Source organism: Porites lutea, chromosome 10 (genome assembly GCF_958299795.1).
Source record: "Porites lutea chromosome 10, jaPorLute2.1, whole genome shotgun sequence".
NCBI classification, from domain to species: Eukaryota; Metazoa; Cnidaria; class Anthozoa; order Scleractinia; family Poritidae; genus Porites; species Porites lutea.
The window spans coordinates 29,733,706-29,758,912 of NC_133210.1; the positions used below are offsets into that span (position 1 = coordinate 29,733,706).

Here is a 25,207-nt window from a genome sequence, read left to right on the forward strand (position 1 = left end):
TACCATTTTTCTTGTTTTTGTGTAATGAGGGCCACTCATTTGTTAGCTTTGGCAGCTATCATGTGGTCACTCTTCGGCTAAATAAAGACCCTGCATGCTAGCTTACTTTACTTCCTCACTTACCTGGCTGTCCATAAACCAAAATTCGCTTTGGTGCAGGATGAGGTTCTCTGCGGACAAAAATCTCAGTGTAGTGGTTAAGTTCTTCTTTTGTCACTCCCCTGGGTGTCCTGTGATCCATAACCCAAGACAAGTCTGTGTAGATCTTGTTAATATCAACAGCAGAGGTTTGTTCCCATGGGACGATTTTGACTCTGTTTTTGGTTTCATAAAGAGATCGCAGCTTTTTCTGGCACTCTTTGAGGCATACAGAATCTGTTAACAAGGAGTTTTCAGCAAGTCAAACAATTTCTTTGTTACGACACCAAATCTAAGACAGGGATATTAAAAAGCAGCAACCTTGTAAATATGATCAGATAAAAATAAATCCTTTTTAAAGACATGCATGTTCCAGGGTTTCCCCACTTTGAAGAGTGGGCAGCCTTAAGAAACCATTTCACTGACGACTGAGCAATATACAACAAAACATTTCATTAATAATAAAAGTGATTGAAGGGAGAATATAAGAACCTTTTATATTAAGATGTAAGAAGGCTGATGATATGGTCCACACATAACCACACATTATTTCTTAACCACTGATGCATAAGAGAACTTTTGCAAAAAAAGTAGCCCCAGGAAATTAAGACGGAACCCATAAGGAAACTGGGTAATTGTAACTTGCAGTGGACAAAAACCTTGTACATGTACCAGAATATATTAATTCATATTGCATTCTTTTATATACTTTTCAAGGGCTATATATGTAATAAGTTATATGAAATAACTCCAAAGAAAAGATTCTTAGGGAGCCCGAGAAAACAAATTTCAAATTTCACAGGAATTGAGAAAACACAGGTAAAATCGTCATGCATAAGATTCTTAGGCTGCATTCATTATGTATACTGCAAGTGGGAGGGGAAGGATTTTTTGACAGATGAAGCGGGGGTTGCTAAATTTTCTTCTTCCACTTACTAAAAAAGAAAGACTAATAAATGGACTGAAATAGACCTCTACAAACTAACGTAACAGCCATACAAAGTATTTTATAATTAGAATTCCTTTGCAAACAAGTTAACATTGGAATGTCTTAGAGTGCTTGATGGCTCAAATAGCATACACAACTTGAAAAATGTGTCAGTGCTGACGAATGTTATTTAACATCATCAACATCAACATCAACAACACTTTGCTTCTCTAAATAATGAATAGCACAATCTACATGATCAAGAGTATCCCCACTAAAGATAGTCAGTTCCCTTAGTTGCCGAAGTGCTTTGAGATGGAATTTGGGCCTCAAAAAAGTAGAGTGCTTGTAGCTTTATATCCTCTTCTGTCCTTGTCAAGACTGCCAATATTTTCTTTTGGTCAAGAGGGGTGTTGTGAACAAATTCTGTATGATATGGGGGAGATCTTAAAAGATTTTGCCCATTTAAAAAATATCCTCATTCCCCCACCCCCCTGCAGTATACATAATGAATGCAGCCTTAGCTGAGCTCAAAATTGTGACTACCGTCGGTTGAATCTAAGCGTGAACACGAGACAAAAAAACATGTTCTAATAGGGTGCCAGACATGACATGTTTTGCCGCCAAACATTTGAAGTTTGACAGCCGTTAAAGCAAACTGTCGCGCCAAAGGTAAGTTGTTTATATGCTTTTGATCAGCGCGTTCCGCTCATAATTCATTTTTATCAACCTTCACGCATATTTCTCTCTTAAAAACAGCACACTTGCCTCCAGAAATTATTCTTAACGTCTAAAAATTCTTGCAAAAAATATTTTTTTTAGCGAAAACAAATCAAGTCCACAACAACTGCCTACTCCAAACTTCGAATGTTTGGCGGCAAAACATGTCATTTTTGCCCCCAATTAAAACATGTTTTTTGAATTTCCTCACGTGTACACACTTAGATGCAACCGACGGTAATATGGTTACCAATGCGACTAACATTTTCTCCTTGGCAACTAAAAATTCTGGTTTAGTCACAACTTTAGCAACCAGATTTCTCTTTGATTTAGATTTAAAGTAAAAGATTAAAGTTAAACATTTCATCTCACCTTGCTTTGCTTTCGTCATAAAAAAATGTGCCAAATCGCATACAGAAAGCCAGTTTACCTCCAGATTTATACTGACTTCTGTCCGTGATATTTTCAGACAATCAAATCTGATAGATTGCACCATATTATGAGCTGCATCATTTACATTATACAAACTAACGACCAAAAATTTGCATCTGGTGACTATACTCTCCAGTTGGTCACCAGAAGGCGACCTGAGGATTTTTTAATTTTGAGCCCTGTTTTATGAAATTTGAAGCTTTTTGAAGTTTGTCCTGGCTCCCATAAGAACTGTTCCTTTGGAGTTATTTCACATAACTTATGAAGAAACATAGAAACTAACTTAGAAAGAATCCCTTCCAAGGGAAGATGTGGATATTTTCTGGAACTACACAGTGGATTTATCTACTGCTTAAGGGAGGGGAGGGGGGGTTGTGGAGGGGTTAGATCTGACATACAAGAAAGGAGTCAAGTTGTTTTTAACTGGTAATTAAAAGGAGTGACATTCAGATACTATTAAAGATTTAAAGGGGTAGACGAGAGGTGAAAGGCTCGAAATATACTGGTCATTACTTCTCAACAAAAGTAAGAGAATTGTTACTATTGTACAGACTGTGCAAAGATGAAAAGAGGTGGTTGTACTAAAAACAGTATTAACAAATAAATACTTCAGTTTGCTAGAATTCCTCATAACTTTACGTGGACAGAGTAGTACCTGGTAAGGTTGAGGAATCCTTGTTTGCTGACACATCTACAAATAAAACAAAAGAGTTTAACTGTCCTGTTCTTTAATTTTTGTACGCAAAACAGACTTTTATCTTTTATCTTCTTGTCAGTCAATAACATGGTGCATCCTTTTTATCTTCTAGCAGTTTTTCAGGCACTAGGATCAGGTAATTTGAAGGATTTATTTAAAATTTTTCTCAGAATAATTTAAATGCCTCAGATATTGTAAGGCAGGTAACTGCCATTACTACCCTCACAGTCAACATTAACTTCCTCAGAGAGCAAAGGGGAAGTAGAAGCTAGCAGTATTCAAGAATTTTAAAACAGCATCTTCTATAGTATTGAAGAAATTTGTGGTAGTAAATGTACCTTATAACCTTTTTAACTAATTCATCAACTTTTTTTTCTCTATAGATACATAAATATATCTAAGCAGAAAATTCACTATTAACAAACAAACAGAAAAAGGAGGTTACATACCTTCATAGTGGGGCCATTCTTTAAAAACAATTGGATCGCTTAACATGTTGGACATAAGAGAGGCTGCCATGATGGAAGCAAATGACTTCCAGGACTCACTAGGAGCATTGCCATCATTAGAAAAATGAGATATCCCTTTAACAATCACCCATTCAATATTCACATCATGGGCTGCATTAAACAGTCCTATAAATTGAACAACAAAAACAAAACAGAACAAAAATGATAAGTGAATTTTTTCGGGTCTCAGAGGTCTCAGGTTTCCACCCGAAGGGGGGCGGGGAACTCCCTTTTTAAACCATATAGGTATGTGCCGCCCCATCGGGTAGGGTTTTTGCACTGTTTTGGTCTGAAAACGGGTATACACTTTGCCCACTTTGGTAGGGAACGTGGGAGTGTATGAACGTATTTTAATTCCAGATGAGTAAGAAAGAAAGAGAAAATTAAAAATGGATTTGAAAAATGTTTTTGTTTGCTCTCTAATCTAAGTGATGATAGCATAATTTCTGCCTAAAGGCCAGGTCCGAAAACGGGTGCAGACAGTTAAATTTTTTGGTCTGAAATCGGGTCAGGATTTGAAGAACTGGGTGGCACACCCCCACAAAGAATTCCTAGGAGTCCCCCCGGGGCGGGTTTCCAGACACCAACAAGCTTATAAAACTTTATCTTTTACGAGCAGAAATTCGTCCTCTAAGAGGAAATAAGCTTACTGCCCAATGGAAAATCTGTACAGTAAAAAAGGGCAAATTATGAACCTTGTATGAGTCATTTACATGGCAGACATTCACATCACTTGACTTGTTTACATTCGCATGTATTGTGTGCCTATTGCAACTTACAGCTGTAGGATCAACATAAGCAACCTCGCAAACTCTGTTTGGGTGACCCCCAAATAATAATGCTAATGCGACTGAGCTGCACGAGTAAAGGAGGTCGCGTACAGAACAAACAAAAGGCCATGCAATTAACCCAAGAGAAATGCAATAAAAACACTAGGAATACAATGACTGAACAAAGTGGTAAAAAGGGACAAGAAAAGGGCAATAATACAATAATATAGGGATAAAGTTAATAAGTTAGTAATTTATCAAAATGTTACCTTCCCCTTCCTTTGCAGCTGTATTTGTACGACGTTTTTTGGCATTGACTGGGTCAATTATGCCACCGAATATTTCGCTGTCAGAATGCACTTTTACTTCTTCTTCAGCTGTTGTTGGTGGATCCCATCCTCCAGGTGAAAACAAGATAAGGTTGCCAATATTCTTTTTTACTGGGGTTGAGAATTCTTCAGTTATAAGCTTAGAGGATACCACTACATCCCCCAGCTTTGTGTCTTGGGGGTTCAAACCCCTGCAGCAGCCAACTATAAAAACAGCCTTGGGTCTCAGTGGAATAACTGCATTCTTAAAACATTTTGAGAGCCACATGGACCACCTTTGGAACATCTCATCAGAGCCACTTTTAGCGCCTCCTCTCCACGTCCACCCATGGTACCAAAGTACACATATCCAAGGTTATTGTGGTAGCTTTTAATGGAATTATGAAGGTACGCATAGCATGCCAAGAACTCACAATCCTCCACTGTCAACAAAAGAATGTCAACTGGAAGCTGATCTTGAACATCACTCCAAGGTTTTGACTCTTTTGGAAGATTTTTCATTTTAGGTACTTCAATACTAAGAGGAGGGGGGACATGATTTCGTCCTGTCTGACAAGAAGGACTTTCTTTTCTTTTACGTTCTTGATGCTGCGCCATTGAGTCTCAGTGTTCCTAGAAAGTGAGTAAATTAAAAAGGAAAACGTGCACACACATCAAACAAATGTGAACATTTTAACCTTTTAAGTCCCGTGCAAGAGTCATAGGCATACGGGCTATTTTTTGCCACGAGGGGCGGTAAACCATTTGCCCAAAAAATTTTTGTAAGTTGCTCAAATTTTTACAAAACAGTAGAACAGAAACTAGGGCGATGCAGCAACATAGGACGTACTGGCATATGAAAATGGCTCAATACAGTTTTTCAGGGTCAATATCTGCCAAGTTTGAGCATAAACTACGTCGCCATAAACAAACATTTGGAAAAATTGCCACCACAGTTGTATTAGATAAAGATGAAAATTTGTTATGATCAGGGTTGCAATGACATCAGAGTTGTCATAGCAATGAAATGAAGCCATTACCTATTATGCTTGCAGCAATATTTCTACGTGGGAACTGTTCTTCCAAAATCGATCACAGGAGCTTTTTCCTCCAATAGTCGCCTCAATGTTCGTGAAGATAAAAGGAATTGTAAGAGCGTTATCGAGATATTTTGGGATAAAGTTTTTATCGTTGGAAATATGGTAAAAAAAAAGGAAAATGTTATCTGTAGAAAACGATGCACTTTTGACATGCAATTTCACCTCATAGTAGTTCAATCTTTTCAAAAGAGTGGTCGAAAGATCATGGAGATAGCTACGGCCAATTGCTACAAAAATGGGTTTGATTAGCATGTATTATGGCGCTCTTGTTAGCAGTTTTGTAAACATTTCGGTCTACTTTAAATAGATCTTTTCAAAAAAAAAAAAGATTCTTCTTGTAATTCAAACTGAGAATTAGTCAACCACTTCTTCACTTTCAGACGCATTGCTGATGCTATCTACCATACACTGTTCTACGAGCAGAGATGATTCTAGAAAGTAAGGCGGAAGTTCGTTCTAATAAATTCACGAGTGGAAATAGCCCCTTGCAGTACAGTGCCCAAAAATAAAAAAAATAAGCATATGATACCTTTCCCTTATAACCATGCAGAAACTCGCCACGTGCTAGGCAGCCCCTGTCTCGTGTCAATGTAACTGGATTATTATGCTGACTTCAGGTTAAAATAGAAAATATTTATCCCTTCAAAATAATAATAAAAACATGCAGACATCTTTAAAAACTGGCTTTGCCCAAATTTTCTCGTGCTGCCCAAAAACTCTGAGTTGCCCAAAATTTGAGGGGGCTGCAGCCCCCCTCGCCCCCCCCCCCCCCCCCAGCCCGTACGCCTATGGAGATGCAGGTGCCTGCTTCACAAAGGTCAGTATGAAGTGTTTATAAGTGCCTGGGTCCATGACCCAGGGGGGGGGGGGGGGGGGGGGGGCTCTTTGGATTTCAGGTGACAGGGATGATCAAAGGATTTTTTTGGGTTTGAAATTTTTGATTTCAGGATGTTGTTTGGGTAGGAAAATTTTGGCAAGTGTTTTTTTGGGGAGCTTGATTTAAGTAGGAATTTTTTGGGGTATTCGAAACAATCTGAAGATTTGTGATAGTTCCCGCGTGTCCTGGCTGCATAGTTGCGCTGGAAAATTTTATGGCTTGCAAAATCGGCATGGGATTTTTTTGGGTTTCGATTTTTGCCCCCATTTGATCATCCATGTCACTTGAAATTTGGAGCACCCCCCGCCCCCCCTGGGGTCCATGAATAGTTGGTGTTGGCTTAGGAGAGAAAACCATGTCTTCACAAAGGTCAATTAAAAATGAAGTGTTCATTAGTGGCACAGGGACCACAAAAAAGCTTCATTTAGGAGGGGAGATTTCCACTAAAAAAGTTCACTATTGGACGTGCAGTGTTTGTATTATTGACTACGGACCTAAGTGTATACTTAGGGGTGAGATCCATTATTAACAAAGGCTTCACTACAGCAGTGTATTAAAGAATCAGAGGAAATAGTGACAGGGGGGGGGAAGAGACGAGGTCTGGGACTGAGAAACAATGTTCTCACAACTTGCAAAGCGGTCACCCAGCGTGGTGGACAGCGGATAATTACAGTATTTTTCCCACAGTAAAATATTTTTAGACTTTTTAGAAGCAAGAGGCGAACCGACAGAGGAAATCAGAAATGTTTAAAAAATTGAAAAAAATCATATCATGCATCTTTGTTTTCCTTGCATATTGTATTGATCTTTCAGTACTGAAATGCGGGGGAAACTAACACGCAACCGTGCTAGATCTTAACCAACAACAACGCGCTCGATGGATTTATTTATAGGTTACATCGTTTTTGCCGGGCAAGGATAACTTGATGCTGATATAAAAAATTACAAAACACTGCTCGATAGAGCTCAACTCTTCGGCGGTTCTGATCTTAGCAGCTATACGGAGCTATATGTTGCATATTCCAACTCTGCAAAGGGAAACTGTTTAACAGAAAAAGAAAACCACACACTATGTCTGAAAAGCGACATAAAATCAATAAATTTGCAAATTACCACAATATAATAGTGAGAAACAGTCCCACCTTCGACTGCCATGTTTTTGTTTTTTCTCAAGACAGTTGATCTATGATTTTTGACATAATGCGCACGATCAGTACACAAATCCGCTGGCAAGACCCTTGCTGATCGCTTTGCAAGTTGTGAGAACATCGTTTGGATTTCATTTAAGAGAATGTATGGGAAGTAGCTTCCCCCCCCCCTCCCCTGAATAGTGATCTAGGTAATGATCTCAGTAGTGAAACTACATTAAATTCACTCAAGAGTGCCAATGTAGAACAGAGGCCACAAAGAGCTTCCTAACTTACTTTCAGGAGCAAGTATGATTTACTCAGTGTATTTAAAATCTTGTGATATCACAGGGCAGCATCTTCAGTATCTTGGTAGTTTGAAGCTGGTCTACAAAACTGATGAAAGATATCATGCACTTAAAACCTTTTCACGTTAACAGTTAAATTTTAATACTCTCATGGTCAGGTTATATTCTAAGCATAAATCCTCAAATAACACAAGTGATCCCCTGTAAGCAGTGCTTGGTATTACGAATCTATTTGTAAAAAAAATGAAAATACTATAATCCCTTTTTGATTAAAAAAAATTGTGTTTGTTTTGAAAGTTTTTGCTCAAAGTGAAAAAAAGCAATTAAGTGCTCGCGTGTAATGGGGCACACTGTCCAACTTATGCATGATGCGTATAGTCCTGTTACACTGTTCTATTACCACTTAAATTGACAGCTGACAGCCATTTGGGAATTTTATTATAATCATGATTGACTGTCTATCTATATACCAATTACTTTAAGTCATTCTGTACATGTTACATAATTTTTGAATAATTATGCTATTTCTGCAAGTCATTAACCAAATTCCATTCCGCAAAATAAAATATTATTCTGCCATTTACCCTCACCTTACATACTCTAATGCAAACATGCCTCTTAGCCAATCAGTGCTAATGGATTGTATCTTATTGTATAAAATAATATTATTATAGCAGCTGAATCACAAGGTTTCTAAACCTTCTGATAATAATATATGTACAAAAACTGACCTCCCTTCCCCAATCAAACGCTGTAATTTTACCTTATACAGATATACCGGGTATTTTAATTTCAGTCAGTTTTGTTTGAATATTTTCAGTGATATAAAGGAGATGGCAGGTTATTTTTAAATTAATGTACTGAACTTCAAACTGAAAAACAGCATATTAAACAGCAAGTCAATTTGGAGGGTTAAATCACTTATCATAGAATTCCTTAGTCTTCTTGAAATAAATGTATGCAATAATATACATGTAATATGAACTTACTATGAATTAGGCATGAGAAATCACTGTGTACAAACATACTTACATGTAACTTGGGTGTCAGTAATACATGATACTCTATACTGCTAAAACAAAGAATGCTTTCACGAAAGTAAGCTTATCAAAAGTTACGAGTAAGTAAACTTAATAAGCTTAGCTTTGTGTGACGACCCTAAAAACAGCTGCAAAGGAGACTAACCTTTCCACAGCCAACGTTGATGACACTTCACGACCACATGGATGCATGCAAAAAACAGTCCATCTGGAAGAAAGAATGTACTTCATTAATCAGCTACAATGTACATTGATGTCATTGATAGCCAGACAAACAGCACATGTTATATGTTAACCAAGGCCCTTCTACATTTTAGCCTTCAATCAGGTTGACTCTTCTAAAATAACCTGAATTCACTGCAAACTTTAGGAATCAATGAGCTACAGAGTGGTCCAAGTTCCCACTCAGTTGACCTGAAAAATAGTCATCTGAGAGGTGGGACATTACCATGCCCGGTTCTATTAAAACAAAATTTTGCAACATTCTGGTTAAAAAAGACTTTCTCTTTCAAAATTTGAATGTTCAAAACATCATGAGTCACGATCACACAAATGACCACAATCTGGATTTGACACCTTTTCACACAAGTTTAAATAATAATCCCGGGGGGGGGACTCCCATATGAAACAGACGGGGATGCTCGCCGTCTCGCTTAGGGGTGTAAATTTTGGATTTTGGTCTCGCTTAGGGTGTTCCGGGCAAAGCGCCAATATCTTAAGCCGCCAAGGTCTCGTTTAGGGTTCCGCGAAGAACTTGAGATTTATGACAATGCTTTAAAAAACTACTTTTAGATAAAAGCATTCGATGATTATGTCTTTATATCATTAAAACTCATTGCATGTCGTATTTGTGTGTTTTTAAGCGGTCTCTTTTAGGTGTCAAAATTTGCTTAAGCCACGCCCAGATTGGTCTCCTCTAGGGGTCACAAAAAGCTTGAGCCACGCCCAGATGGTCTCCTTTAGGGGTTAAATTCAAAATTTCCGACGAGCATCCCCGTCTGTTTCATATGGGAGTCCCCCCCCCGCCCGGGATAATAATGCTCTCGCAACTATTTTCCAAGTATCAAGGGCTGTTTTTTTTACATACAAATGTAAATCACCACATGAAAATGAGGAAAATGGCGTGAAATTGCAGTTTGATTCTTTGCTGATTTTAATGTTCCACTGACCAATGATTACCCTGCGAGCAGAGTCACTTTGATCTTTCCTTGAAAAATCGGGAAAGAAGAAGTGATTCTGCCGACATCGTCAAAATCCTTTGATTTACAGATCATCCCGTCATCTTGATGAGTCTGACAAGTTTAATGCTGGATACAAGGCTACACACCACATAGTTAACTGTGAATGTCTTAAATCCAAACTAGAGAAATCATGTTTGAAACAAACCTGCGTTTGAGGACTTGGAAGTATGACAAGTAAGATCTTTGCTTCTGAAGATGTCGGGCGATCGAGTGGACGGACAAAAGGGGCGGTTACTCTGTCATGACGTCAGCGTCTGGGAATGAGGCACTTGATAAGGGTCACGCGCAACCTCGTCCCCAGGGTCTTCTCGCTTTCCAATATGGCGGCGGCAGGAGAGAAGACCCTGGCACACAGCGAACTAAAACGATCGCTGATTGGTGCATTCCATAGCGCGTTCATACGTGCGCTCTCATTGGTTTATTCCTTCCAAAACAAAGATGGTTAACCTTTGAGGGCTTCGTAGATGCTGAGAAGTGCTTTCTTCAGTGTTTGAGACCTAAAAGGTGGACAGAATTCAGGTCTGATTGTTCGGAAAACTGTGACTGTACCGTTGGAAGGCAAAGATTCGAATATAGTGATATCTGGTAATCGCTGGGAATATTATAACGCGTAGAGGTATTTCTGTTACTCGTGCTATTTGGTTTGTGTTCCGAAAATTACTAAAGATTTGTTTCTTTAATTCCCGATTTGTGAAAGAATACTTGCAAGGCTTCAGCTTATCAATAAATTTAGCTGCCCGTTGCAAAGGTGTAGTATTGTTCTGCCTTTTGTTTTCTTTGAACAAAAGCTGTATGCTTAATATCATTAATGTATGTAGTTATACGGAAATCTTGCATAATCTGCACTTTGTCTCAGCAGTTTTTTGTCAAGTGAAACATTCTTTTCATTTGATCGTAACATTCATGGGCCTAACCTGGCCTTCTTTTAATTTTTCCACTGTGATTTTGAAGGGGGACGAGGAGCGAGAGAGGCAGATGTCGAAACAAAACTAAAAATTGAAGCCAAACATAGTGTCGCTATCATTTGATATTTGTAATCCTGACTGTTCATTTATTCAGTTTTTAGTGTCACAATAATGATAATTTATTATTGTTTGCTCATTTCATTGGTAGTAAAATACAGCTAAATACAGAGACATTGGGAAAATAAACTGTTTCCTTTCTCAGAAATGAAAAACTTACATATTGATGTATTGAAGCTTGTGGGATTTCTTTCTAGTTGCAAAAACAAAATAAATGAAAGCACATGATGTTTTTTATTTTATCAAGTTGAAAACAGTGATCAGCCCATTCAAGGAAATCTGACAGTCTTGGATTCTCAATTTTGCGCCATGGATACCGCATTCTGGATTCTTTGTCAGTGGAACATGGATTCCGGATTCCAGTTATAAGTGGGAGCCAGAGTACTTTAGGACCTTTATTCCAGATTCCAAGACAAAAATTTCCCAGATTCCAGACATGGGGTGACAGTGACCCCAAGATAAATATGTTTTCTGTCAAACTAAAACCTGTCAATTGAGCTTCTAATTACTGTAGGCTAAGTGTGCATGTTGTTCTTGTCACTGCATGATGTTCTTGTCACTATATCCTTGAAAAGGGGGTTTGTGGACCAGGTGAAAAAGTGGCTGTTACTGTAGTATTCCAACACCAGCTGGGTATGATTGTGAAGCAGCTATAATTCAGTTCTAAACCTTGGATTTAAAAAAATAAACTACTTCAAAGGGTGCATATATCACTATCCACTGAATAAACAAGAGCGGAAGGGGCCTGGAGCATCTCGATCATGGGATTTTTCATGTCGAGATGCAAAGGCTTTTGAAGTGTTTTGTGCCAGAGTCCCCATTAGCATAGTGAGCTTTTAGTTGCCTAGTCATGGCCAATGAGTTTTAGGTCACGTGGTCCCAAGCGAAATAGTGAAACAGTTTCCCTCCAGTTTGCCTAAGATAAGTCACTGAAATGAATTGACCAAGAATTAAGGCCTGGGAAAATGCCACACAGGGACAAGGCAAGGCTTTTATCTTGTTTAGGTGTTGCGGTGTGAGGTTGCAGCTGTTAGATGTGCTGGCTTACATACTTTCAAAGTCTACTTTAAGGTGTTGGTTAGTCTTAGTAATAGTGTCTGTATTATAATCATATTGTCAGAAATAATCAGATTAACCCAACTATTAAACTGATAATCGATTATAGTAGATTATAGTTTTGTGCCCCTGTGTGCCACTTTCAACACTGAAAATAGTTTTGTAAGTGAACAAAACAAAAAACCTACCCTGCATGTAGAGGCTTATCTGTCACATAGTTAAACCAACTAAACATCGTATAAACTAAATTAAGACCCCATCAAAAAGACAACACAGGTGTATTAATTTCCTTATTTGTCAACAATGTTTTTGTGAATTTTCCACAACAATCAACTGAACATTTGTATAAGCAATACTCACTTTGCTTTAGGTTTCTGATGCTTTATAGATTATGATCGATAATCAGCACACCGCTACCAAGTCATGTCTCAATTAGAGTACGAGAGGGCCCATCTGACGAGCAAAGCGTGTTTGACTTAAAACATCTATTATCTCCAAATGAGATAGGAACTTTTACTGTGCACATGACTCAGATAGGACTATCAAATTTTTGAACATTTGGAGTCTAGCCTTTAGTCAATTTGCACATTGACATGGCAAAGTGCAGCCCCAAGTAATATGTCAAATAAACCAAAGTCAGGGATTAAGGAAGTTTTTGCTCTGAAAATCAAATCTATTTCAAAGTGGAGAATACATTTTGGATTGCTATATTACAAACAATGGAAACACTCTTCACCTTTTGCTAGCTATTAAAGTGGGGTTAATGCTTTTTTTTACATCTGAGAGGCAAAAAAAAAAAACAATAATAACAACATCTTAAATCCTCTATTAAGGCCCCCTCTCTCAAATAAGCCCTCCTTTTCAGTGAAAGAAAGTTTTAACAATAAGCCCCCATCTTTTTTAACCCCCATCCCACCTTAAACTAGAAAGGGATAACCTCTTTTATCTCCTTTTCACTTTCCGATTTGGATTTGTGAATAAACAGCTATTATTATTATTATTATTTTCTTATTCTTCACTAATAAATAAGAGACTGTATAAATCAATGAAAACTGTAAAGCTTTCTGTGGACCGATCCAGGATGATTTATTCACCAACTGGAAGTTCGGATTTGTTTTTGATCCTTGGCTGCTTGACCTCCAACCTTCTCGTACTTGGGCTTTTTCACTTGGCATTTTTTTTGTGGGGAACTAATACCACCGTCTTTGCTAGATTAAATAAGGCCCCTATCTCTATTGCCCGGAAGCACTGTGAACGGGGTTAGATATCAAAAGCCAATAACAACGTCTAAAAACTGTGAAGTAGATGAAGATTAACAATAATTTTATTACCTGTACCAGTTCAAGTGACAAAATATCCAAACTGACCAAGGAACTGTTTAATTTTCAACCAAAGTTTCCTCAAATTATATTAACAAAATAGTGTTCTCTGGTTCTTGTTTTCAGAAAAAAAATTGTTTTTTTACATATCAGAGTTCAGTTAAAATTTGTGCAGATAGAAAAACAATAGTCAAAAACCTCATGAAGATCTGTAACGAAACTGACGATAACTTATCAGCTTAAAGTGTCTGAGACTCAATTTAATGCTTAGTTGAATTTCGGAGCGAAAGAGGTCTTAGAGCGTCACGTCATGACAAAAAATTCCCTGGCTTCAGAGGTCTGTTCTCGAAATTCCTAACATGAAGAAATAAATTGCGCTCACAGTTAGAAAAAGCTCCCCCTTTCACGAAAGAAGAAACCTGAACCTCTGGCGCTCAGGGTACGACAAAAAAAGAAAACGGTGAAAAAAGGTCGGTATCGAGAAATTAAGTTGTAGACAGCCGTGTGCGCTAGAACTTTCAGGCTTAAAACAAATGAAGGTCATTGAACAGAAAATAAGATCGCTATATCATTCTACCGTATTCCTGTGGCTTGTAAGTGTATTCTTTCATATTTTTAGCTTCTTTTGAGTTCTGCCTTTGCCGCCATTTTGTTTGTTTTTCACCAGTCTCAAGATCTCGTACCCAGATCCTCTCACTCTTTATCTTGGCCGCCATTTTGAATAAATTTCCACTCTCCATGGACAAATCAGTCACGTGATTTCTGCTGTGTGCCAGGGTCTTCTCTCCTGCCGCCGCCATATTGGAAAGCGAGAAGACCCTGGGGACGAGGTTGGGGTCACGCGATACGTCAAAGATTGTCGAAAGCTATTCAGCATAGTATTGGTACAGTAGAACTGGGGAAATTTGTTCGTTATATCGAGAGTTCGTTATGTCGCACACCTCGATTTAAAGAATTTTCGAAAAAACAGCCAAAACGTTCGTTATATCGAGGCATAGTTAATAGTTAATTTACAAAACCCAGTATTCCCGGATCTTCGGCACTGGAAACTCAAGAACAGGCAAACAAAACTGTTTCCCCTCCCTCCACTGTACGCACAAATTTTATCCTTTTTGGTCTGTTTGGCATTCATCTTTTATCACATGTTGACATTTATTCGTTATATCGCGATACAATAATTTTTAAGATTCCGTTTCTGGATTGTGTTCGTCTGTATAACGAGGATTTCGTTAAATCGAGGTTCTGTCCTGGGGGGGGGGGGACTTCCTTATCAGAGGCTAGTGGGGATGTGTCGCTGGATGAAGTTGCATTTTCACAACTGGTTTGACTATATAATAATGGGGTTGCACTTTCAATAGAGTTACTTGAATGGGGTCGCACATTTTCGGATTTTTGGGGTAAGAAAGTTCTTCATATTTATGGATATTTATGGTTAGCTAACGTACCAGAATGTTTGTATTGTGGGTGAAAAGTAAAGCGTTCTTCATTCAATATAAAAAATGGGTCAATTCATTTTAGGACAATTTTTAGGATAAGGTTAAGATACATGAAAAGAAAGTGACTAAGTTGAGATCGCGAAAATTACACTTGCCAAAAATTGACTGAGATGGGCTCTAAAATTGGCCACAGATTGGACTATAATGGGGTAGGGGCTCTGAGAGGCCAGCGGCAGAAAAAAAATAAAAAAATAAACCCAAGTACCACCCCCCGCCCGCCAGGGGGTTCTGTTCCATACATTTCACATTTTCACGTTCTCGAGAAAACAGGAACATTTACCCTCTACTCTACCTTCTTGAGTATCCGGTGGGGGCGCTAGAGTTCTAGTTTCATAAACACCCATAAACATAGTCGTATTACATATATTTTAATGGCTTAGTCATGTACAACAAATCAGCTATTGTTTTGGCAGCTAAAATTGTAGGTCAACTAGTTTCAGCTTGCTTTAAATAGATCTGACAAAAATAAACTCGGAGCAATTGAAGAGTTAACTATCCCATGCATTCTTTGGATAAAGAATGTAGGCATGACTTTCTGTTTTCAACTACGAATTCAAGTAAGGTGGTGGTGGGGGGGTGGGGGGGGGGGGGGCAGACTCCATTATGAAAGTGACTTGTTTGCTCGGAGGAAAATTTCTTAAAGAAAAAATTGTAAAGAACCAGAATCTCGTTTAGTGGGTCTACTCCGAGTCCTTTTTCAGCACAACAGATTTTTCAGTACTTGACACGCCGAACTTGCAAAGGATCGAATAAAGCATTCATCTGGTATCTATTGGAAACTTGGACTGCGCAACACTTTGCCTTAATATGTGAACATATCATGGGCTTGTCCAAATGTGCTTCTGATGTTGTTTTTTCAGGAAGATTTGTCACAGGCCGGCGAAAGGTGATGGAAACCAGTTCTAATCTTGGGAAAAGTTTGCTCCCCTTGCCCTCCCCTCCCCCGCCGCTTTTTCATAACTCCCTGGATCCCCTCCTGGCATTTTCGATTGCAATCCTTTGTTTTTTGATTTATCAAGTCATGTATTTCTGGTCAGTAGATCTATTTGGATCAAGTATGCCACATATACCTCTGCAAGGTTTTACTCCGATTAACAAAAGACCAAGTAACTCCACGTGAAAGAAAAGCATGCTTATCCTGTGTGGGAACGCTATGTCATTGTTATTTCATCTGGACTGGTAAAGGGCATTTCCAATTAAGAGAGTATTTTAGAAAAGCTGGGTTTTTGAGAACCTATAATGCAGCCAATTCTCTTTAATTTACGGCCGCATCAAGGAAACGATGCTATTAGCTGTGGAAACACTGAGAAACAAACAGTAAAAATAGCAAAGAAAAATTGTAGTTGTTTTTTCTTTGTCCATAACGTTTACTTGATACAAAAAATAAAATAATATATACATTAGAAAATCTATTAAAAAAAGAGAGTATTTTTACAAAGATTGTCATGAATTTATGTACATTGTAGTATTGTTGATTCATCCAAGCAAAGGATTGAACGTGTTTGCTGCCACATCGCACAGCAGAATTATACATTTATTCGTGTCAAAAAATTTAAATATTATTTCCAGTAAAAATACACAAACCACACCGCAACTCTATTGCAATGCTGTATAAATTGAAAAATATACACAATTGCCATCAGAAATTTATATATATCAGAGTACTGCCGATTATGAACTTGTGCCAGATTCGTTGCAAAGAGTGTCCGTATTTTGTGTGTGTTCACTTATAACTGGACTTCTACTCTGCATGCTGGGAAGTGAAGAACTTTGCATTCCATGCGGGGAAACATATCCCGGGATTCCTGGCGGGTGGGTGACTGTGGTTGTGCCAGAACCACTGGATTGCGTGACGCCTGGAATTGTACTCAGCGTTTGCAATCCATGCATAGACTGTCCCATCATTCCATGCGAGGAAAGATATCCCGATGTACCCAACAGGGGAGGAACTGTAGAACTGCTTGATCCACTGAAACAGTGCGGGTCACCTGCAATTGTACTCTGGGTCTGCAATCCATACAGTGAAGGTTCTGGCATTCCTTGAAGAGGGGGGTCTTCACTGGAGGGTGCCAGGCCGTGGTTGAAATCATGTGCCGTACTAACTGGAGCACTCACTAACACAGGACCGAATGAAGAGAAATAAAAGTACAAATTAATTAAGATCCCCCACGAGTAACATGATGTGACAGTGAAAGCTACTGATTTTAGACTTGTAGCATTCAAGTTAACTTCGCCTTTGATGACTTTTGGAAGTTATTGTACAAACTTTAAAAGAGATTAAAGCAATGTCCACTTTGGAAATTATAAAAGATAAACTGAAACAGAAAAGGGCCTTGCAAAAGATCTCCAGTTGTTTAACAGGAAAAAAAACTAACCAGCGGATAAATCAAAAGCCATTAGAAAAGTGCGTTTCCTACTCCTTACCAACTGAGTACTGATTTATCCGATGGATAGCGCTTATCTTTTTATTGAAAAAGCGTAACCTGTTTGTTTCTGTTTTCTATATTAGTCACGATTAGACCATCAACTGAAACTGTTATGTGAAGTTTCCTGTATTCTCACATTGCTGCCTAAGTCACAGTGTTACAAACCAATCAAATTATGTTGTTTTAGTTGTACTACGGGTAAAAAAAAGGTAACTGAAAACCTTACCAGCAGGATCGAGAGGGACTGGAACTGATCCAACGGCTCCAGGATCCTGCAACAGCACGTCCTGAGTACTGGGGCGAGTGTTCCACTGCAACTCTGCCAGAATCTGTTCATATGAAGGAGAAGAACAAGTCAGTGAGGAAGAGCTGATAACATAATCGAGTAAAAAGAGTGTTTATTAACTTGTGAAAAGAGGACAACAGAATATCAGTACAAGAAGCAAATTAAACCTGTGACCTACTAGCAATTTATCATTTGACTTCACGGCAGTGTAAAGAACACTCAGCAGAGTGGATGATTTGGGGAATCGCCAGCTGACTTGTTTGATATACTTTACTGATCACAACAACGTTTCTGTCTATAGTCAACCCTCCCTAAGACAACAACCACCATCGGGATTGGCTCTAACTGTCTGTCTTAGCAAGAGTTTAGTTATGACTAAAAAGCGGCAAAAGGGGGATCAACGATAGAGAAGTGTTGATCTTCCTGTGGTGTCCCAAGAGTGATCAACATCAATTTTCTCTTAACAATATCAGTACATAATCAAGGGAAAAGGTTATGAGAATTATTAAAATGATCACCCTGGTTAAAATGCTTTGATCTTTTATTAAATTCTCTCAACTGATTCTTTAAGGAAATGTATGGAGATCAGTTTGGAGAATTTGTATGTGGATACTGGGGTTTAAAAGGTTAACAGAGACTGTACTGGACTGTATCGGATTATTTTACTAAAGTAAAACATACCGGGCAATCCCACCTCTCTGGACCCACTTCCTGGTGTCATTTATTATAATAATCCTGTTTGTCTATTGATAATCTCACATAACCTGTTCTTGACTAATGACAAGTATGATAAATCCTTAAACCTTTATTACTACGACTGTATTAAGATACCACGTCGAGTTCTCACACTTAGTTTACTGCCCAAGGACGCTGAATAACTCTTCTATTATAAACATGCTTGTTATTAAAAGCGCATTTAATCCATAAGTCTCTTTTATTGAATATGGATCTTAACCAATGTTTAATAACAGCTTTATGAATCCGGCCCCTTTACCTCATCAACGGACAAACTTCCCAAATTGGGCTCGGATTGTGTAAATGTAGACAGGCCAAGATCACCGACGAGATAAGAATCGCTACCCAAGGATCTTCCAGGTGTAAAGGTGGAGGACAGGGTACTGTGGTGATGGGATTGGATAACAGGGGAGGAGTAATGCTGTGGATAGTGAATGTGAACAGGGTTATCACTGAAGGGTTCAACAAGTGCCAGACCATGAAACGATCCATGTGCTGTAGTAATAGACGCTCCTGTCAATACCGGATCAGCTGTAGTGAAAAAAGGAGAGAATTAAGATTCCCACAAGTAATATGATGGCAAAAAACGATTGTTATTAACTCAGTCTAACAAACAGTGAGGTTTAAGATACGATGCCCCCCCCCCCCCCACACACCCACAAGTTTTATAAGTGACTTTGGTACGTAGTTTTCTTACCCTATTAACACCAAACAATGTTAGATATCAGGTAAGGGGAGGAAGACACAATTAAAAGGAAAAAAAAAGACTGAGAACGTGGTTTAGTTTAACGCCGTCTAAAATTTGTTTTCATAAACAGTGCATGGTACATTTCTCCTCTCTTAACGTTATTTAGTTCGAGAAAATATACAGAAAAAGATGGTGACGGGGAAGCAGTAACTGGAGATTAAAACAACGCCCACTGAAGGCAACATGAGAAAATGCCCACTAACTATAGGGAGATTATACGAGACAGACTAAAACGCAGGTGTCGTACGAGGAGTCTTTTTTCGATCTTCAACAGACCTTCAGAGCCCGGTATTTTAAAACTTGGATAGTGCTAACTAGTGGATAGCACTATCAGATCAAATCACCATCCAATGGATAACGCGACTGGTTTTCCTAACACTCAGCCAATGGATAGTGCTTCGGATGGATACTATTGAAAAAGTGGAGACTGATTTTTCTGTTAATTGAAACCCATTTTAAAGCTACAGGTGGAAAAAACAAGGCTGGAGTTGACCTTGTTTTGATACAACCCTTTCTGTTTTATTATGTAGACCATGTTGGTCTTTAATGCTAACTAGTGTTTTTAAGCATAAATTGTTTCCATAAGAAAAGGACAGAGGTTTGTATCAAAACAAGGTCAATCTCAGCCTCACATTCACTCAAAGGCTAGGATACTAAGCCCACAACTGTAAAATGGTCCATTTTGTTAAGAGTTAGGTCATCAAATAAACAATGGAAGCACTGGAGGTTTGTGTATTCTCACATTGATGCTTAAATTAATTCAGGGTATTACAACTCAGTCAATCAAATTATTTTATTTTAGTTTTGCTACGGGTGGAAAAAGGTACCCGAAAACCTTACCAGCAGGATCGAGAGGAACTGGAACTGGTCTAACGGCTGCAGGGTCGTGTAACAGCACGTCCTGAGTACTCGGGTGAGCGTCCAACGGCAAATCTGCCAGAATCTGTGCAGGTGATAAAAGAGAACAACAAAGGATGAGCTCAGATAAGATGCTCGAGCAACAAGAAAGTGTTCAGACAGTTCTACAAACGAGGCCAAAAAATGGTCTCAGTTTTCGATCCAAAGCAAACTTGCGATCTTATGCTGACTCAGCAGTGCGAACATTTGGCTTTTTAGAAAGTAGTTTTGATCATAAAGATCATTCGTATTTAGTTAAGTGTATTATTTGAGAAAGAACTAGCTTACTTTTAAGCTCAGTTTTTGTTCAGCTATAGTGAAACATCCCAAACAAAACCACCTTTCGATTTGTACTGACCTTTTTAGTGTGATCTTAGTTTATCGTTGACCGTTGTGGCTTTTTGCACCAAAGAAAGGGTTATTTCCAAAATGTCTGTTCTCGACTAATGGCAATTATGTCCAAAAAACCCTCATTACAAGTGTGAGGGGAAAACGTTGAGATCGAAAAATCTACCAGTCCCACAAATTCGATAAATTTACAATCAAAAAGTTTGTTCCCAGAAAATGACTGGTTCACAAAAAAATCCTTAGACATTTTGGAACTTTACTTTTTCTTTTCGACTGTTCTTTGTCTTTTTCCCAGTACAAATACTATCTTTTATAGGGACACAGTCAGCTATGGCACCGCGCTGACCTGGACAATACTTTTGCCAGTTTGAAAAGCGTCTACCTCAACCCGAAATCAAATCTACGCGTTGGATACATCTAAAAATCCGCTTCAATCCTGCCTAGTGCTTCATTCGATCCTCGATCTTTTACTGAAAATCTCTTTTTGAGCAAACTTTTAATCATCCTATTACAGTATTTTATCATATTTGGTTAAAAACAGTATTCAAAGGAACTTGAACAGAAGAGGCGAGAAACACGTAGGCGCCGGGCGGGAGAAATCACCATCCTTTACCAAAATAACAAGAGAAATGAATCATTAACATTGGCAAGCAAATAATCGTTATATATATATTTGGAAAATCGATGGAAAAGGTTACACATATTTGGAAAATCAAGCATGAAACTTCGACAATGATTCAGACTTCGTGCAATTTCTCACGTCTACTGATGTTCGAATTCGGAAGTATTCGTCGACATTTGGCTTTCCCTGGAAAAATCCATCGGTGAATTCTCAATGGTATGCAAAAAAAAATGAGTGCCCTGATATGGCTTAGGGCCTATAATCACGATTTCGACCGGTAACTAGTTCAGCTGTACAAGGTTTGTTTAGAGTATTCCGGATACGCTTTTGTTTCACGCGCGTCTTATGACACGCAAATCAGCTAAGAAATAGGATTTAATGCGCATGTGCATCAGCTGACTGTGTCCCTTTAAAGAAAAGTTGTTATTAGGTCCAAACACGGTTTAAAAATGAATGTCCAAGAAAGGCTTTGAGAATCTACCTTCATTACTTCATCAACAGACAAAAATTCCAACTCAGTCTTGTCTTGTGAAACTGCAGACAGGCCAGAACCACTGGGAAGGTACGGATCGCTCCCCCAGGATCCTGCAGGCGTAAAGATGGTGGACGGGGTGTTGTCATGATGGGTCTCTATATCAGGGGAGGAGTGATGCTGGGGATCAACATGAGAAGGGAGGTATCCACTGAAGGATGCCAGACCGTGGCTGGATCCATGCACTGCAGGAGAAAGAGCTGCCGCTAAAAGCAAACCGGCTGTAGAGAGAAAAGGATAGAAATTAGAATCCCAGAAGTAAGACTCCAGCTCCTGATGAGTTCATTCAAACATGAACAAAATCACTTTAAGTAAAGTCACGTTTGACGGCAATGGACTCGTGTAAAATGTCGTATTTGTACTCAGAACACTTCAAAAAGACAATCAAAAACAGGGAAGTTGAAACGCCTACCAGCAGGATCAGGAGGCACTGAAAATGTTCCTACGGTATCGGGATCGTGAGCCAAGAATGGTGAGCCGTGAACACTGGGATGAGTCTCTGCCAGAATCTGTGCGGTGATAGACGAGAACAAGAGGTGATCAGCTAATGATCAATCAAAGAGAAACTATTTAGTTAGTTGTGAATACTACACCACAAAGAGACAGAATCTCAGTCCCTGAACCAGGTCAAACTCGTGATCTTTTACTGACTGGTTACATCACTTGAGAAAAGAATCACCGGTTTTTTTTTTTGCGAATTGTATTTTTAAGGCCAGCCTCATGCTAAGATCCCCATTATTTTAACAGAGTTTATCTCAATAAGTATCTATCAGTGAACACTGATAGATCAGTCATAATAGGAAAGTATTTCCTTTATGAAAATGCTCTTAACAGTAAAGCTTACATCTTTAACGAATTTGTCTCCCTTGTTCGTGACAAGATTAGAGTAGAAAAATATACATTTCATGTACGTCCGGCCGTGAAAATGAATTTAAAACAAAATGGTGTACCTTTTATTCTGTGCTTAAGGTGTTTCGATACAGTTTTTCGGAGACCATACCGATGTTTTTCAATCGTCTTAAAAGTGATTTGTGCTTGTCCGATCGCTACAAACTTTTCGCCAGTGATTGACTATAAATTGAAGTTTGTCAAAATGCAGTTTTTAGTAAAATCGATATCACTATGACAACAATAAACAAAAAACTTTGAAACCGATAAATTACGAATTTTGCGCGATCTAGACCTGCTACTGAAAATCCGTTACCAGGAACTTTAAGTGTGGTGTTTAGCAAATAACCTCCGCGAGAAGTAAAAAATTCTGTATGTTTGAATTCAAATAAAGAGAAAATATATTTCAAGAATCAACACTAACGTTTTCAGTGAATTTTATCTTTCAGGCTACCCTCACACTACTTGTTTGATTAAAATGAATAAAAAGCCTCTTCCCACCGCAATAATGTTAGAAGTATTTTCCGTCAGAAAATTTTCACTAAGGTCGATCCCCACTATTTTCAACAAAGTTTACCTCAATGAGGATCTATCAGTAAACACCGTTTAAATAAAATGCAGCCATTGGAAGGTTTCGCTTTTCCATCTTCATTACCTCGTTGAGGGACAGGTGTTCCAACTGAAACAAGTCACGCAACTCAGTCTACAATCCCACCTCCCAGGAGGTAAAAAAAGAGTCTATTTACACAAGAAAACAGGACTTACAAATCTCTGGGGGTGGATGTTTTATATCATATAAAAATCATATGAAACAAACTTTCTCCATTTTGCACGTTATTTAAAATGATACAACTCCCGTGGATTTTATTTTAATTGTTTCTTGTAGTTTTTTGCTCAATTTTGAGCGGTCTTTGTTGTTTAACGTTCATTCACAATTGTATAATATTACTAAATTAAAGAAATACTTATTTCGCTTGTAACTAGTACTTGACATTCAACATGGAACGGTTGGTACGCGTTTTTAACGTTTGTTGCAAAATAAAATCCCTTTCAAAGAAAATACCTTATTGATCATCAACAAAATCTGATGACCCACCTGCTCCTGATTGTCTTCTGGTTCAGAAGACGATCTTTCATCTTCAGATTCGATCATTCCTTCCTCATCCTGCCACAAATCAAAACACTTACACTAAACATCATCCACTTGTTATGATATTTTAGGATTATGATTTCACGAGGAGAGACAAGTCAAAAAATACGTCAATGAACGCCAATTTTATAACAGTCAAAAGGTGACAGCAAGAGGCGAAACACAAAACATGCCTCTACACTGATCACGCTTACTATAAAATAGAAGGTGACTTAAGCCCAATATCTGCCTGAGTTTTGTGTCTTTTTGATGGAAACTGTTTGTATAAGACATCTAGAGTATTGGGGAAAATAACGTTCACAATCATACAATAAGATTAGAAAACTCAGTTACAGTTAAAGAAGAAAATTCAAACGAGGAGTGTTTACATCCGATAAAACACGGAGGGGTTTTGTCTTCATTTTTCTCGGAAATTATTAAAAAACCCAACCCATCGAGTATTGGAAACTCTCAAAAACACTCAGCTGTGCATTGTGGTTTAAACTTGATAAACAAAATCCTGTTCGTTTATAAAAATTTAACTTAAAAGAGACTAAAAAATCCAGTCAATGAAGGAGACAAAGTGTGCGTAAAGTCGCAAACTCACCCGCTCGCTTGCTTCCTCGTCGTCATGATCAGCTGATGAATCATCCTGCTGCCAAACACAAAGCAACATTAAAACACCACTCATTAAAAAAAAAAACTAATTTGAAGATCAATAATTCTATATATCTCCGCTGGCAGTAATTATTGTAATCCTTTTTCTCATTTTTTGTTAGCGACATCCCGGTTATTGCAACGTGTCATGCATATGTTGTTAGTTTAACCTTTCTTAACTTGGAAGGTGTCTCTCACTATTTGCATTACGTGTGTAACTATAATTTGTCTTTATAGTAATATTGTTTATTGTAAGTGTATTGCGAGTAATCGTTGAAAAAAGTTAAAAAAAGGTAAACAATTAACAACAACAACAATGCGGGCCCTGGAAGGCTTTGTTTGTTCACTTTCTACCCCACTGAGGGACAGGTGTCCCACTGACACAAGTCACAAAGCTCAGTCTGTAATCCCACCTCCCAGGAAGTAAAAAAAAAAAGATCTACATCTCTGTACTGTTAATACAGGGGGTGGGGTGATGGAGCAAGACACACATTGAATATAAAACAAGCCTTCTCCATTTTGCAGCTTTTTTCCAACAATGATACAACTCCCGTGAATATTATTTCAATTGTTTCTTGTCTTTTCTGGCTAAATTTTGAGCGCTTTTTGTTGTTTAACGTTCGTTCACAAATGTATAATAATTAACTTTCAATAATTAACTTTCTACATTTTTCAAAGGCCATTTTTGAGGAGCTTATTTTTGGAGGGGCTTATGTACGGAGGGAAATTTGCGTTTAAAAATCGATTGGGCTAGCCTTATAGTTAGAAGGAAATTTATCGTTTTTCGTTGTTTTACATTGTATTTAAGGGCAATTTCCAAGTACAAGCCCTCCGGGGGGCTTATATTTGGA

The 25,207-nt window shown here is 38.3% G+C and overlaps 2 protein-coding genes across 2 annotated transcripts in view; both read right to left on the bottom strand.

The window, feature by feature from the left end:
* LOC140951114 (uncharacterized) overlaps nt 1-10,397 on the bottom strand; it is a 61,937-nt gene extending 51,540 nt beyond the window's left edge. Inside the window, exons 1-7 of the mRNA XM_073400332.1 lie at nt 10,341-10,397; nt 9,100-9,162; nt 7,904-8,002; nt 4,464-5,135; nt 3,365-3,550; nt 2,874-2,909; nt 124-375 (exon numbers count right to left, since the gene is read on the bottom strand). Of these exons, the coding sequence (XP_073256433.1) occupies nt 124-375; nt 2,874-2,909; nt 3,365-3,550; nt 4,464-4,809 (820 nt within the window). The 5' untranslated portion in view covers nt 4,810-5,135; nt 7,904-8,002; nt 9,100-9,162; nt 10,341-10,397. The remainder of the gene's footprint in view (nt 1-123; nt 376-2,873; nt 2,910-3,364; nt 3,551-4,463; nt 5,136-7,903; nt 8,003-9,099; nt 9,163-10,340) is intronic.
* Nucleotides 10,398-16,412: 6,015 nt separating this feature from the next.
* The window catches only part of LOC140951110 (uncharacterized), a 32,138-nt gene continuing 23,343 nt past the window's right edge, over nt 16,413-25,207 (bottom strand). The window contains exons 14-21 of the mRNA XM_073400327.1: nt 24,307-24,354; nt 23,667-23,735; nt 22,095-22,191; nt 21,632-21,903; nt 20,124-20,226; nt 18,795-19,066; nt 17,741-17,843; nt 16,413-17,202 (exon numbers count right to left, since the gene is read on the bottom strand). Coding sequence (XP_073256428.1) covers nt 16,760-17,202; nt 17,741-17,843; nt 18,795-19,066; nt 20,124-20,226; nt 21,632-21,903; nt 22,095-22,191; nt 23,667-23,735; nt 24,307-24,354 — 1,407 coding nt within the window. The 3' untranslated portion in view covers nt 16,413-16,759. The remainder of the gene's footprint in view (nt 17,203-17,740; nt 17,844-18,794; nt 19,067-20,123; nt 20,227-21,631; nt 21,904-22,094; nt 22,192-23,666; nt 23,736-24,306; nt 24,355-25,207) is intronic.